General features: G+C 55.4%; 1 protein-coding gene across 2 annotated transcripts; it reads right to left on the reverse strand.

The window, feature by feature from the left end:
* Positions 1–4,514: 4,514 nt before the first annotated feature.
* Positions 4,515–9,613, reverse strand: LOC119246492 (melanoma-associated antigen 8-like). Of its 2 annotated transcripts, none has more exons than XM_054695906.1 (3): positions 9,604–9,613; positions 6,637–6,740; positions 4,515–5,981 (listed from the first exon to the last, which is right to left on the reverse strand). In XM_054695906.1, the coding sequence occupies exon 3, from the start codon at positions 5,955–5,957 to the stop codon at positions 4,908–4,910; it is 1,050 nt and encodes a 349-aa protein (XP_054551881.1). In that variant the 5' UTR covers positions 5,958–5,981; positions 6,637–6,740; positions 9,604–9,613; the 3' UTR covers positions 4,515–4,907. The 2 variants fall into 2 exon arrangements, with proteins under 2 accessions (XP_054551881.1, XP_037368755.1); XM_037512858.2 differs by lacking the exon at positions 9,604–9,613 and adding an exon at positions 9,535–9,590.
* Positions 9,614–13,170: the final 3,557 nt, after the last annotated feature.

The following is a 13,170-nucleotide window of genomic DNA, read 5'->3' on the forward strand; positions in this document are numbered from 1 at the left end:
GTGTCATGGTGTTTGGTGGCCATGGGCGATGCCTGTAAATTATCCCAGCGGAGATGTCCAAGAGAGTGTTGGTGACAGGGGCCTAGAACTCAAGAAAGAGAGGTAATAAAACAGTGTGTTTTCATAGCCTTTGAAAACAGACTCTTTGAACTTTAATCTTGAGGTCCTTGATCTGGGAACTACGGATGAGGCCACCAGTTTTGTTGCTGGGAAAGGAATCAAGCAAATGAAAGTAGACCCAATCACTCATTGCCAAGTAAGTTTCTCAAAAGCGTCATTTCGCTAGGAATGAACAAATTGAATCTTCTATGGAAAAACATGTGAGTACCCCAGAGAAACGGTTCCATTGTTGGAGGACTTACAATGTCAAAAGAGCAGGACTTTTGTCCTGTCTTTATGGTCCACAGCAGAGATTGTCCATGTCATCCTGCAATCTGTGGGCCCAGTCTCAGGAGTTTGTCCAGTTTCATGGTGTTCTTTTTTGTATCTATTTTTGTTGCCCAAAGCAACAAATGGCCTTAAGTTCTACGTGTCCTTGCAAGACATTCCCGCCTGGGATCCATCTTTGTATCAAGTCCAACATTCCCCCCATTCACCTCGGATGCACCATCTGTGGGTTATCCCAGTGGAAATGTCCAAGAGACATGTCCAGAAATGTTGACCTGTTGACATGGGCATTTTAAGAGTATTTGCAACACAGTAATAAGTTATTTGTTGCACAGCGTGGAGGTCTGGATTAATTTTCTATTGCTGCAGTGATAAATTACCACAAATGGAGCAGCCTAAACTTCACACATCTATTTTCTTCTAGGTCACTTGGGACCTCTGTTCACCAGGTTGAGATCAAGCCATTGGCAGGGCCGGCTCTTTCCCACTGGGGAGGAATCCAGCTCATTCTCATGGCATAGGGTTGTAGCAGAAGTCCCCATTTCCTTGCTGGCTGCTCTCAGCTTTAGAGGCTGTCCTCATTCCTTCTCGTGCTTTCCGTGTGGCTCCCCTCCTGCAATGGTGGGCCAGGCTGGGGCTGCGGGCCTGAGACGTGGGAGCACTGAGGCAGCAGAACGTGGATGTTCCAGCTCACTAGTTAGACAGAGGTGGGACTCCCCCCTGCCCTTCACCTTTTGTCCTGCTCAGTCCCTCTATGGATTGGATGCAGCCCACCCAGTCAAAGGCCCAATCTCTTCCAGAAACATCCTCCAAAGGACTTATCCCCAAATCATGTGTAACTAGGTATCTGAGTACCCTGTGACCCAGTGAAGGTGACATGTGAAATTAAGCATCACAAGGGAGAAAGGCAGATGTCTGAGTTCAAATCAGTAAGCCCCAGAATTCTGAATTGTATGAACTAAGAAAATGGAAAATACGGATAAAAACCAGACCAAAACACATAGCCCCACCCCACCGAATAACTCATCGTTGCTAAGGATTGTATACATCCGTTCCAGCTCCCAGAGCAAAGGGTCAAGTCTTGGCTTGACCTGTTGATCATGCAGTTGGGGGGTAATCTGTTCATTCTGAACACTACCCCATGGGGCTCAAGCAGGTGGGCACAAAGGCACCAGGTGTCAGCGAGGCCTTGGGAGGCCCTCCAGCCCCGGGAGGCCTAGGGTGCAGGTGGGCTGGCTGGCACAGCAGCACTGCTTCTTCAAGACCTTTAGCAGAGGGTTTTAAGAATGTTTTGAGTGTTAGACATTTCCAGATGCTAAAGCTATCCACATTCAAATGTTAAGCTAGGGACTCTCCAATTCTCCTCCCTACTCTGAAGCAGCAAGGATAGTTGGCTTGGTGAAACTAGGCAGGAGTTTGAAGACAGTAAACATTGAGGGGTGGGAATATGTCTATTTTGGGACAAGAGAGATATTCCAGATGCTTTACTGGAGAGCATTCTGAGTCCTTTGGTGAGGCGGCAGAGTCTAGAGCCCACGGCACCCGGGCAGTTTTGGGCAAGTGACTCCTCTGTGCTGTTTCCTCCTCGCTAGGCAAGAGGGAACAACAATACAGGTAATCATAGGGTTGTCATGGCAATCAAGTGAATTTTAACACATGAAAAGCACAGTGCCTGGTACCGCACAAGCGCAAATGTAAGCTATTTACGACAACTATAAAAACTTGTCACTCACCACCAGAGATGACTCCTTTTTAACGCTGATGCTGATGGGTGATGCTGGGGTCCTGAACGGACCCAAGTAGCCAGCTTTGCACCCATCCCCTGATGCTGGGACTGTTGGCTACTAATGGCTCCCAGGCACCCCTTTTGTGGAGGTGCACCCTCAGCTAAAGGGAGCCATCTTGTCCAGAAGCCTGTCTTTGCTGTGAAGGAAGCTGTCCCTGGACAAACATCAATGCATAGTGGGGAGAGTGGGTTTGGGATGCAAAATTGCCAAAAAAAAAAAAAAATCCAAAATCTAAGATGTCTTTGAATTTCTTATCATTGCCAGAGCAGTATTATTTTGGAAGAACCTGATCACTGCAGTATTTTTAATAGAAACAGGTAGAAATTTACACGCTCACTCACATGAGCACCAGAGTGCTTGATGCGTTGCAGACACGGTCTCAGGCCCCACGGCCCCACGGAGATGACTTGTTTTCAACTGGGCAGAAATGGAGCTTCAGGAAATCCAGGGGACTTGGCTCAAGAACCGGCACGACCCGGAGGGAAGCGTGACCCGGCCGCTCTCGACTGCAGCGTCAGGAACAGTTGTTCTTCTTGGAACAACTGGTGTAGTTTTGATCTTAAGGACACTGTGAGCTATGAAATCCGCTCCATCAGCTGTGCCTGGCTGTAACCCTCCAAGATAAGTTGAGGGCACAGTTCCAGTAGTGGGGTCCACCTAAGGACCTCAACCACGCTTGCTCCTTCTGCTTTCCAGTTTCCCTGAATAACAGGTTTATCTGGTTTGGATTTTTTTAGTTGCCTGAAATATTTTTTTTTAAAACAATGCTGTCTATTTGCCATCTAGGCGCAGAGCTTGAAGCTCAGAGTCTCTTGTTTTTCTCAGTGGGAATAATTTTCCAAATTGCTCGAACTCAGTCCTAGCACAGAGGCTCTGGCCCCTGCCAGAGATGGACTGCACAGGTGGCATTCCATGATTCAAATTGCAGTTCAAGTCGGGCAGAGTTAGATGACCTCATCATGACGGCCATCGGTGTGGAATGCTGGGAGATGGGCGTCCGCCCCATCCTACGCTTTTCCTGTGACGAGAGGTTTGGTCTCTACTGGCCAGCAGCACTGTGAGCCACCACTACCCCCTCTCAAACATTCCCTAAAGGAAAGATGATTTGCAGTGATGATGAAACCTAGCAGATTCTATCAGTCAGGGCCAATCAGGAGACAGAAATCAGTCGTTTGGACAGGGACAAGTGGACAGGAGAACTATGAAGGCAACGGGGGCGATGAGTCTGATAAGGAGACTGACGAATGTAAGACTCGCAGGTCCAGGAAGCGGCCGCCAGTCCGGGGCGCCAACCCTGCCGCAGGGCCTGGGAGCCACCGGTGTCCTCGGCATGGGCCAGGTATAGAACAACTCCCCTCGCGGGAGCCTCACACCAGAGAAACAAGCTCATCGTGGTGCTTCCATAGGTGTGACTACTCTGGAAGCAGGGGAAGGCCGGCAGCGGGGCAGGTCACCGCTGCTGAAGCGTGTCCTACTGAATCCTGAGGGCAGGGGACCCCCACAACACTGAGGGCCGCATGGGGAGTGCCAGGGTCAGCTGCAAGGCAGAGGGATTGGTGGTCTCTGAGGGGAAGGATGGATGAGGGGGCACAAGGCTATCACCGGCTCCTCCCTGTAGCTGCGCCGAGAGGATTTACTGTTCAACTTGGCAGGCCCCCAGAATTCCAGCCGGAGACCTCTTCTCCTCTCTGGCAGCTGCTCTTGCACACAAACCACTATTTTCATCCCTCAGGGCATCCACCCAGTTTACAATTTGCCAAATGACACTCAGGGGAGCCAAGTCACTGCCGTGTCAGCAGTCTTTCTGGCTCTGCCAGGCGGGGAGACCCCAGCCCCGGGATTTCCAGGCCTTATTGAAAGAGCAAGACCCGCTTCCTTGGGAAACCTCTGCCATGACAGGTATGAAGGCCCATTCTCCACGGAGTCCAGGGCTCGGGGACAAGAGCCCAGCGCACCTTCCAGGGAAACACAAGAGATTCCCTCCGTGGACCCAGGTTGCAAGAAGAGCAGCAGCTCCCAGTAGATTTCCATTCCAGGCATTTCTCTCCCCTAAGGAAACCTGACGCTGCCCAGGGAGGGGCCTTTATCCCAATTTCTCTCCCCCGAGGCCCCGCCCCTGCCCTCCTACCTCTGTCTCTTGGGGGACGTCTCACCACCCTGCTCCTGTGACGGCGGCTCCCACACCTGCCCTCTGTGGGGTGGGGTATGCCTGCTGGCCTCGTGTCCCCCCAGGACCTTCCACGTTCCTAGTGCTTCCAAGGGGCAGAGGCTCGGGGCCGGCGTGGGCAGGACCAGCCACGGGCAGGGGCTTCTTTACCACGTTCATCTCTCCCTCTTGAATGACCCGAGCAAAGCACAGACACATCTGCTTTTTATTTTACAGAGTAAGCGGCGAAGGGGTACAAACCACACGCTCAGTGTCTTCTCCTTGTCTAACTTCCGATGCCACCATTTCACCGCCAAGGCGCGCCCCACTCCCACGGCTCCCTGCTCCAGTGAAATCACCACAACATCATCCAACTAACAGTCACGCGCGTCCTCTCGGACCGGGGGAGCACAAGCTCGTGTGATCAGGGTCGTTCACAGCAGAGACGCTGAAGCTAATAAACCTTCCTCCAAGGAACAACAGCTGAAAAATTCCTAAAGAAAACAGACATCCATTTCCTGTCACCACAGAGGGGGGGAACGCGAGGATCTGTGCACCGTGTGCCCCAACTCTCCCTGCCCCCCGGCTTAGGCCTCATCTTCCATATCGCTCACAGCCTCTCCACATAAAGCAAGTAAGCAACTGGGATCCTTCTTATTGACCTTTAGCAAATGCTCCAGGACGTCCACCTTGTTGGTCTCAGCATGAGCCCTGGGGCCCCACAGGAACTCGTAGCGGGCAGGATCACTATTGGGCACCTGCTGGTACTCCAGGTACTGCTCCTGCACCCATGCTTCGGTGAGGAGCACCCTGGGATCCCCAAAGATGAAGTGCTCCACCCCGACAAACACCCCCATCACACTCAGAGCTTCCCACATGCGCTCCTCGGAGGTGCGGTCACCACCCAGGAGGATCACAGCCAGGACGATCACCAGCAGGCCCGTCTTCGGCATGGTATCCTCGGGGCTCATCAGCCCATCGTAGGTGAGGCCCAGGGTGATGACCACGACATAGGAGTCGCCATTGGGCTCTGTTTCCTGTACCTCAAGGCCAAAGACCAGCTGCAGGCACTCGCAGGCCTGGCGGAAGGCCACAGGTAAGTGCTCCTGGTTATCACTGAGGACTTCCCTCAGGATCTCGGCCTGGCTGGTCGGCTCCCTGGAGCGATACTTGAGGAGCAGGAACTCCACCACTTCAGTCATCTTCTCATGCAGTGCTTCCTGCGGAGAGGCCTGGCCTTCTGCATCCCCCTCCTCATGTTGGTTGATGGCACCAGGAGCAGCCACCTCCTCATGCTGGTTGCTGGCACTAGGAGCAGCCCCCTCCTCATCCTGGCTGCTGGCACCAGGAGCAGCCCCCTCCTCATGCTGGCTGCTGGCACTAGGAATAGCCAGGGCTAAAGAGTAAGGATGGGCACTGGAAGGGTTATGGGAAGGATCGGGGTCCCCACCATCAGACTCCTCCTCTGCCATATCCTGGCCCTCTGGAGAGTGGTGGGGGGAGGAGGAGGCAGAGGAAGAGGATGTGGCCATCCCCTCCTCCTCGCCCCAGATCATCTGGAGGAAAGGCTCATCCTCTCTTGGTTCCTGGTGCTCATCATCAAGATTGCACCGATCACACTTGTAATTTGCAGGCATAATGGCACGTGTTGGGAAGTTGGCCTGTGGGACAGAGGAAGGGAGAGGTCTCAGCTGAAAATCACACCCTTGACGGTGCTCACAATGGTGACTTACAAGCTCTTACAAGCACTGAGGGGTGCTCTGGGGCCTCACATGCTGTTTTCCTGGGGGATGTCCCCCAAGAACCTGAAGGAGAAAGTGAGATGGCCCTTTAGGGTGCAGGTGCTACAACTTCAAGGTTCTGGGCTGACTGGGGGGTCAGGAATTATGGGCTCCCTTTTTTTCTGGAGTCACAGGTTCTGTTTGTGCTCACTCAGCGTTCTCACCTTTCCCGTCGCCCCTCGGAGGGCCTGCGGTAAAACCCTCAGAAATGCCCAAATATCTGAGGTAGAACAGAAGCAACAAGGGCCCCACATCTGGCTACACCTGCCCTGGGCCTCCAGAGTCCTGAATGGGGAGAGTGCTGGTGCCTCACCTGGAGCCCCGCCAGGGCCTGGGATCCCTCAGCTGACCTGAGTCGAGACCCTCAGACCAAGGCCCTTCCTTCCTGACCTCGGATCTAGAAGTGAGGAGGGGACCAGCCGGATAGACTTGCCCCACGTTTCCATGGCTGACAAGAAGGGCAGTCCAAATGTCCCTGGACCCCCACTTTGGCCTGGAATTTGAAACACAGTCACTCCTTCCTCATCATCCTCACCTGGACTCTTGGATAACCTGGGACTCTCCTCTCCGGTGACCAGATGTGGCTCCCTCGATGATCTGATGGCGTCCTCTCAGACAAGGTTCTCTCCTCCCTGAGACCTGGAGAGAAACATGAGGAGCAACCACATCCCCATCCCCACTGCACCAGTGATCAGAAAAGGCTGTCAGTGGGGTGGCCCCTCTGTCCTGGGGTGGGGTCCCTTCAGCCCTCATAAATGTCCTCTGCAGGACTCTGCAGGTCCCGGGACTCCTATCCCTGCTCACCAGATGCGGCTCGCTTACTGATGGGGTGTTTTCCTCCAAGAGTATGTAACTCACCTCCCTGAGAGCTGGGAGAAAAATGTGAGCAGGAACCCCACGTGCCTCCCCTGCCCAGGTTATCACAAGACTGACAGCAGGGCCCGAGCCCCATCAGTTCTGCGGTGGACGATTCCCTCAGTCACACCTCCCTCAGGATGACCAGGCTGAATCCACCAGACACCGAGTGGACAAGCAGTCCACTGCCTCCCAGGGCCCGCCCCCTTTGCCCTCCGTCAGGGTCCTCACCGTGCTTCCTGTCAGGACCTGGGCGTCCTTCGGCCAGGTGATGCCTGGCTCCTTCTATAAAGTCCCCAGCCTCAGACCCAATGCTTTGGTCAGGGAACACTACACGGGGTCCTCTGGCCCTGGGGCAGCTCAGGCCTGACAGCAGCGGCGTCTTCTGCGGTGTCTGTCTGTTCTGGAGCCCCCCACCCATCTGCATTCCTGGGACACGCAGTCCTCACTCGGGGTCTCCACCTTGGCGCTCACCAGATCTGAGCCCTCTCTGCGGACCGGAGCTTGCTCCTCACAGACCTGGATGCTGCAGTCAGGACCCCGAGTGCTCACCCCTCCCCCTCCCCGAGGTCTGGCGGAATTGGCAAGCTTCAGAGGGTCCCCGCATTTTTAAGGCGCAGGGTTCCTCGTACTCCTTCAGTCCCGCTGCCACTTCCCACATGACCTCGGCGCTCTCTCTGCTGACCCGTGGCTGCTACCGATCCAAGGTCCCAGTTTCTCTCAGACATGGATGCGGAGGTCAGGGCGCCACGTGGTCGGTTCTCTGCCCCACCGCCCAGGTCTGACCGCCGAGGAGCTTTTGTGGAGGCTCCTCAATTCTAGGGTTCAGGGTCCCTCAGTCTTCTCTCAGGGGTCTCGCCTTGACTCGTGACTGGACCTGGGGTCTCCCTCTGCCGACCCTAGTCCCGGCCCCTTCACCAAAACCCCGCATTTCCCTCAAACTCGGATGCAGACTGGACATCAGGGGGTCCTCCCGCCCTGAGGCCTCCAGGACGGACTCTGTTCTGGGGTCCACTGGATCGAAGTCCTCCATAAAGGCCATCACTTCATTTCTGGCAGGACCTGGGTGGTCCCTCTGCTGACCTGGCGCCCTACTCCTTATAACAACTCCCCAGTTTCTGCCAGACGAGGAGACAAAAGTCAGGACGCCGTGGGTCAGCCCTCCTCCCCCACCCCGGAATCATTTGGAACTCAGGGTCCTCACCTTGCCTCCCAAGAGGACCTGGGCCCTCCCTGTGCCCACCTGCGTCCCTGCTCCTTATACAAAACTCACCCCCCACCCCTTTTTCCTCTCAAGACTCGGCTGTGGTAGTCAGGTCACTACCCGGCAGTCCTCCCGTCCTGGGACCTCCAGGGTTTATTCTGTTCTGGGGTCCACTGCACCTCAGTTCTCCCTCAAGGTTTTCACTTGATTCTGGGTCCTCCCTCTGCCAACCTGAGACTCTGCTCCTTACATTAAGGCCCCAGTTTCTCGCACACACCAATGCGGAAGTCAGGACGCTATGTGGTCCTCCCTCTACCCTCCCCCCGCCCCCACTGTGAAGCATTGGCTTGCTTTTGTGGGGTTCCTTCAGTTCTAGGGTTCAGGGTCCCTCAAGGTCCTTATCTAGCCTCCTCACAGACCTGGGCCTTGCCTTTGCCAACCTGAGACCCCGCTCCTTATATCAAGGCCCCAGTTTCTCGCACACGCCAACACGGAAGTCCGGACTCCATGTAGTCCTCCCTCTGCCCCCCCCCGCCCCCATTCTGAAGCATTGGCGAGCTTTTGTGGGGTTCCTCCAGTTCCAGGGTTCAGATCCTCCTCTTGCCTCCTGACAGACCTGGGCCTTCCCTTTGCCGACCTGAGACCCTGCTCCTTATACAAAGCACCCCAGTTTCTCGCACACGCCAACATGGAAGTCAAGACGCCACGTGGTCCTCCCGCCCCCACCTCCATTCTGAAGCATTGGCGAGCTTTTATGGGGTTCCTCCAGTTCTAGGGTTCAGGGTCCCTCAAGGTCCTCCCCTTGCCTCCTGACAGACCTGGGCCCTCCCCTTGCCGACCTGACACCCTGCTCCTTGTATCAAGGCCCCGGTTTCTCTCACACTCGAACGTGGAAGTCAGGACACCACGCGGTCCTCCCTCCCCCACCCCACCCCGACTTCCGAAACATTGATGAGCTTTTGTGGGGTCCCCTCAGTTCTAAGGCCAGGGTCCCTCAATCCTCTCTCAAGGTCCACACCTTGCCTCCTGACAGGACCTGAGTCCCTGCTCCCCCCCCAAAAATAACCCCTCGCCCCCGGTTTCTCTCAGACTCGGCTGTGGTAGTGGGGAGGCCACGCGCCCTCCCCGCCCTGGGGCCTCCAGGACTGACTCTGCTCCGGGGTCCGGGGCCCCTCAGTAGCATGTCCCTGTCCCACCTCGCTCAGGCGGGACCCGGTTCTCCCTCCGCGGCCCTGAGCCTGCGCCCCTCAAACCGAGGCTGTGACTCCCCAAGTTCCCTGAGGTGGGGGGGTCTCCGGGACCAGCCTGCGGGGTCCCTCAGGGATTTCCCGGGGGGCATCTCTGGGCGCCCTCGGCCCTCCCTCCGAGCCTCACCTCACTCAGGCACGCCCGAGCTGTCCCTCCGCCGACGTGAGTGCGCGCCCCTCAGGCCCAGGCCCTCACCTCAATCTCGAGCGGAAGTCGGTGGACGTCACATCCGGTGCGCGCTTCTGGGGGCCCCCCCGCAAGGGTGTCGTGAGGGGCGGAGATAGATCCCGGGTGGGGGGGTGTCTCTCCATCCCTGTTCTGGCCCTCACCTTGGCTCAGGCAGGGCCGGCCTGGCTCTTGGCACACTTGAGCCTGCACCCCGGAAACCAAGGCTCCAACTCCCCGAGATGCCTGGGGTGAGCTGGGTGCTAACCCTGCCCCCTGTCCGGGTCCCTCGGGAGGTTTCATGGGGGGGGCATCTGGCCTCTTCGTCCTCCCTCCGATCCTCACAGGGGCAGGTCCTGCCTTCGCCCACCTGACCGTGCGCCCCTCAGGCCAGGACCGACTCCCGAGTCCTCTGAGCAGGTGGGGGTGATCCCTCAGACCGCTCGCCCCGGCCCCTCAGAGCCGTTATGGGGCGCAGCTGGGTTCTGTGGGTCCCCTGGGCGGCGGCAGCCCCAGTCCTCACTCCCTCGCCCCCGCAGAGGCTGCTCCCAGGACGGCGCGGGTGGGGCTGCCGGGACGGTGGGCGCCGTCGGAGAGGAGCCCCCACCCCGGGGCTCCTCAGCAGCAGACGCCCCGACTTTGGACGCCTGATGGCCTCGCAGTGATGGTGGCCGAACAGCTGAGCCACGGGGTGGGGGAAGCTGTGCCTCAAGGGGACCCAGAGTGGTGCAGTGTGGGGTGGTCGCTGTGCAGCCTCCATCGCGGGAGCTGCCCTCCCCCATGCCTGTGTGTGCAATCGGTGTGTCGATTGTGCACACTCATGTTTTGCACCAAATAGACACACGAACTGGGGTGCACACCTGGGTGTTTATGTCACCCTCCTCTTGCTGTCCATGAGGATCCCTGCTCTGCCATTCATGCGGTGCTGTCTCCCCTGTAGTCAGCTGCTTGTAGCATATTCCTAGAATAGCTTTGGGGAGGCTAGTGCTCCTCAAGGAGAGGGTCTTGGGTGGTCCTGGCACTGGGGAGTCAGATGCCACCAATGCCCCCCCTTCCGGGCCGGTGTTACCACGGGCTCCTGGCCTGTGAGGTCTGAGGGCCGCCTCACATCTGTGGGTGAAATCTCCTCCTCCCCATCCTGACATCCACCTCCCTGCAGCCCCCGGTTCCCCTCCTGCCCTCAGCTCCCACTCCCCTCCCCACACACAAGCCCCACCAAATGCCTTCAGTCACCCCATGGGCTCTCATGTTGTTTAATTGTTATTCATATGGTGTGTGTAAGACTTCACTTTAAGGGCACTTTTTGGTTCACAGAGAAATGCAGAGAAGCACAGAGATTTCCCATTCACCCTCTCCCCGCACAAATGCACTGCCTCCCCCGTCACCAGCAAATCCCAACAGAATGGCGCTTCTCCTATAGCTAAGGACTCCACCTCCTGACTCCCCGGGCTCCCGCTTGCCATCCTGGTAATCAAGGGTCCTCCGGGCCTGTGAAGCGTGTGTGACGGGTATCCACCCGGGCATCACCCACAGCCATGCCGGTGCTCTCTGGGCTTCTGGGCTCTGCAGATTCATTCCTCCGTCCTCCCCGCTCCTGGCAAGCACTGATCTTTTTACAGTCGCCATAGTTTTGCCTTTTTCAGAACACCATAGAGTTGGGATCATACAGGAAGGAGACTTTCCTATTGGCTCCTTTTACTTAGCAATGTGAAAGTCACTTTCCTCCGTGTCTCTTCTGGCCTCATAGCTCATTTCTTTTAGCCCTGAATTGGCTACTCCACTGTCTGAATGCAGCACGGCTTGGCTCTCCATCCCCCTGCCGAAGTTTATCCATCTTGGTTGCCTCCAAGGTGTGCGACTGGGAGTGAAGCAGCTGCAAATGTCTCTGTATGTATATGAGTTTGCTGTTTGTTTATGTCACATCCAAGGAGCACGACTGCTGAACGGCACGTACGAGTATGTGTAGTTTGTGTGAGAAACTGCCAAACTCTCTTCCAAAGTGGTCATTCAGTTTTGCTTTCCTCCAGCAATGAGTGAGAGTTCTTGCTGCTGCTCCACATCCTTGCCAGCACCTCACGTTGTCAGTGCTTGGAATTTTTGCCTTTCTAGTTGGCGTGTAGTGGCGTCTTGTTGTTAACTGGCAGGTCCCTAGTGACATGTGATATGGGCCATCTGCACATTTACTTGCTCTCTGTACTTTCGTGATGAGTCTTCAGATCTCCGGCCCTCTTTGTAATTGGGGTGTTTTCTTATTACTGAGTTTTAGGAGCTCTTTGTATATCTTGGATGACAGTCTTTCATCAGTTATATATTTGGCCAACATGTTCTTCCAGCCTGTGGCTTGTCTTTTCATTCTCTTAACAATTTGTTTCACATGCTCCTCACCTAGGTTTTATTTCTACAAAGATAAAGGGCACTGTGATCTTATAACCTGCATCCAATGATGAGCTGGTAAAATTTTAATTATGGGTTTGCTGAAGAAACAACCCAAAAGTCCTGATTTATACCATTTGCTGATTTCTGTGGTATAAATACTCCCCTGTGGCCAATTTCAAACTACAGTCCTTTTCTTTCCTTTTTTCTTTTTTCTTTTCTTTTTTTTTTTTTTGAGGTAAAATTATCTTGCAACACTGTGTAGGATTCAGGTGTCCAACCTCTCACCTCAGCAGCTGTCCGTAACTAGTGCGGTACTCCACCAGCTGCCCCCTCTACCTGTCCCCTCTTCCCTTCCCCCGTGGTAGTCACCTTTCTGTTGTCACAGTGGAAGGGTTTCTTTTCGCTTTTGTCAAGCTACATTGTCGACATCACTGGCTTCAGAGCTGGAAGAGACTCGTCCTCAGCAATGAGGGGCCCATGCACGTGAACTCAGCTCTCGGTTGCTTGTGTCTGAGCACCCGAGTAACCCCGTGTCTTTCAAGTTCTCTTCCGGCGTCTGCTGTTCCTCTTGGTTTTCACTAAGGCTTTCTGTTGTTGCTATAATTATTTATTTACTCGTATCCTACAGTGAGCGGTTTGGGTTTTTTTGGGGAAATTATTAGTGAGAATCCTAGAGACCCGGATGCAGGTGTGTTCCTTCAGAGAGCATTTGCATTTGCTTCGGCTGAGCACCTGGGGGCGCCACCACACTGGTGCCGGAGGATTTTTGAACTACCAAGGTGCAGCCCATTTGGGTGGTAGCCCAGAGCCCTGAGGATCGCCACTTTTTTTTTTTTTTTTAATAAGATTTTCCCAGTAGGTTTTATTTTTTTTTAAAGATTTATTTATTTATTTATACAAGCACTGGGTACAGTCAGAAGCGGGGGAGGGTAAGAGAATTCACCAGAGCCAGAGAGGGGAGCAGAGCAGGCAGACTGACGAAGTACACTGCTGAGGGGAGCAGCGGGCGGCAGGAGAGGTCTGAGCGCCATGGGGGACCCTCGCCGGTGGCCGGGGAGCAGCCGGGGATCGAACCAGCGCTTCAGAGGCTGCGGGCAGCTTCGCAACCCACCGCTCAAACGCTGCACCACCGGGGAAGCCCGGGATCGCCACTTCTCAGGGACGTTTTCACCTTCCTCCCCCTCCTCTGCTCCAGGTTAATCTGAATTTCCTCGCAGTCCT

Source organism: Talpa occidentalis, unplaced genomic scaffold (assembly GCF_014898055.3).
Source record: "Talpa occidentalis isolate TD23 unplaced genomic scaffold, MPIMG_talOcc4v2.1 talOcc4.15, whole genome shotgun sequence".
NCBI lineage: Eukaryota > Metazoa > Chordata > Mammalia > Eulipotyphla > Talpidae > Talpa > Talpa occidentalis.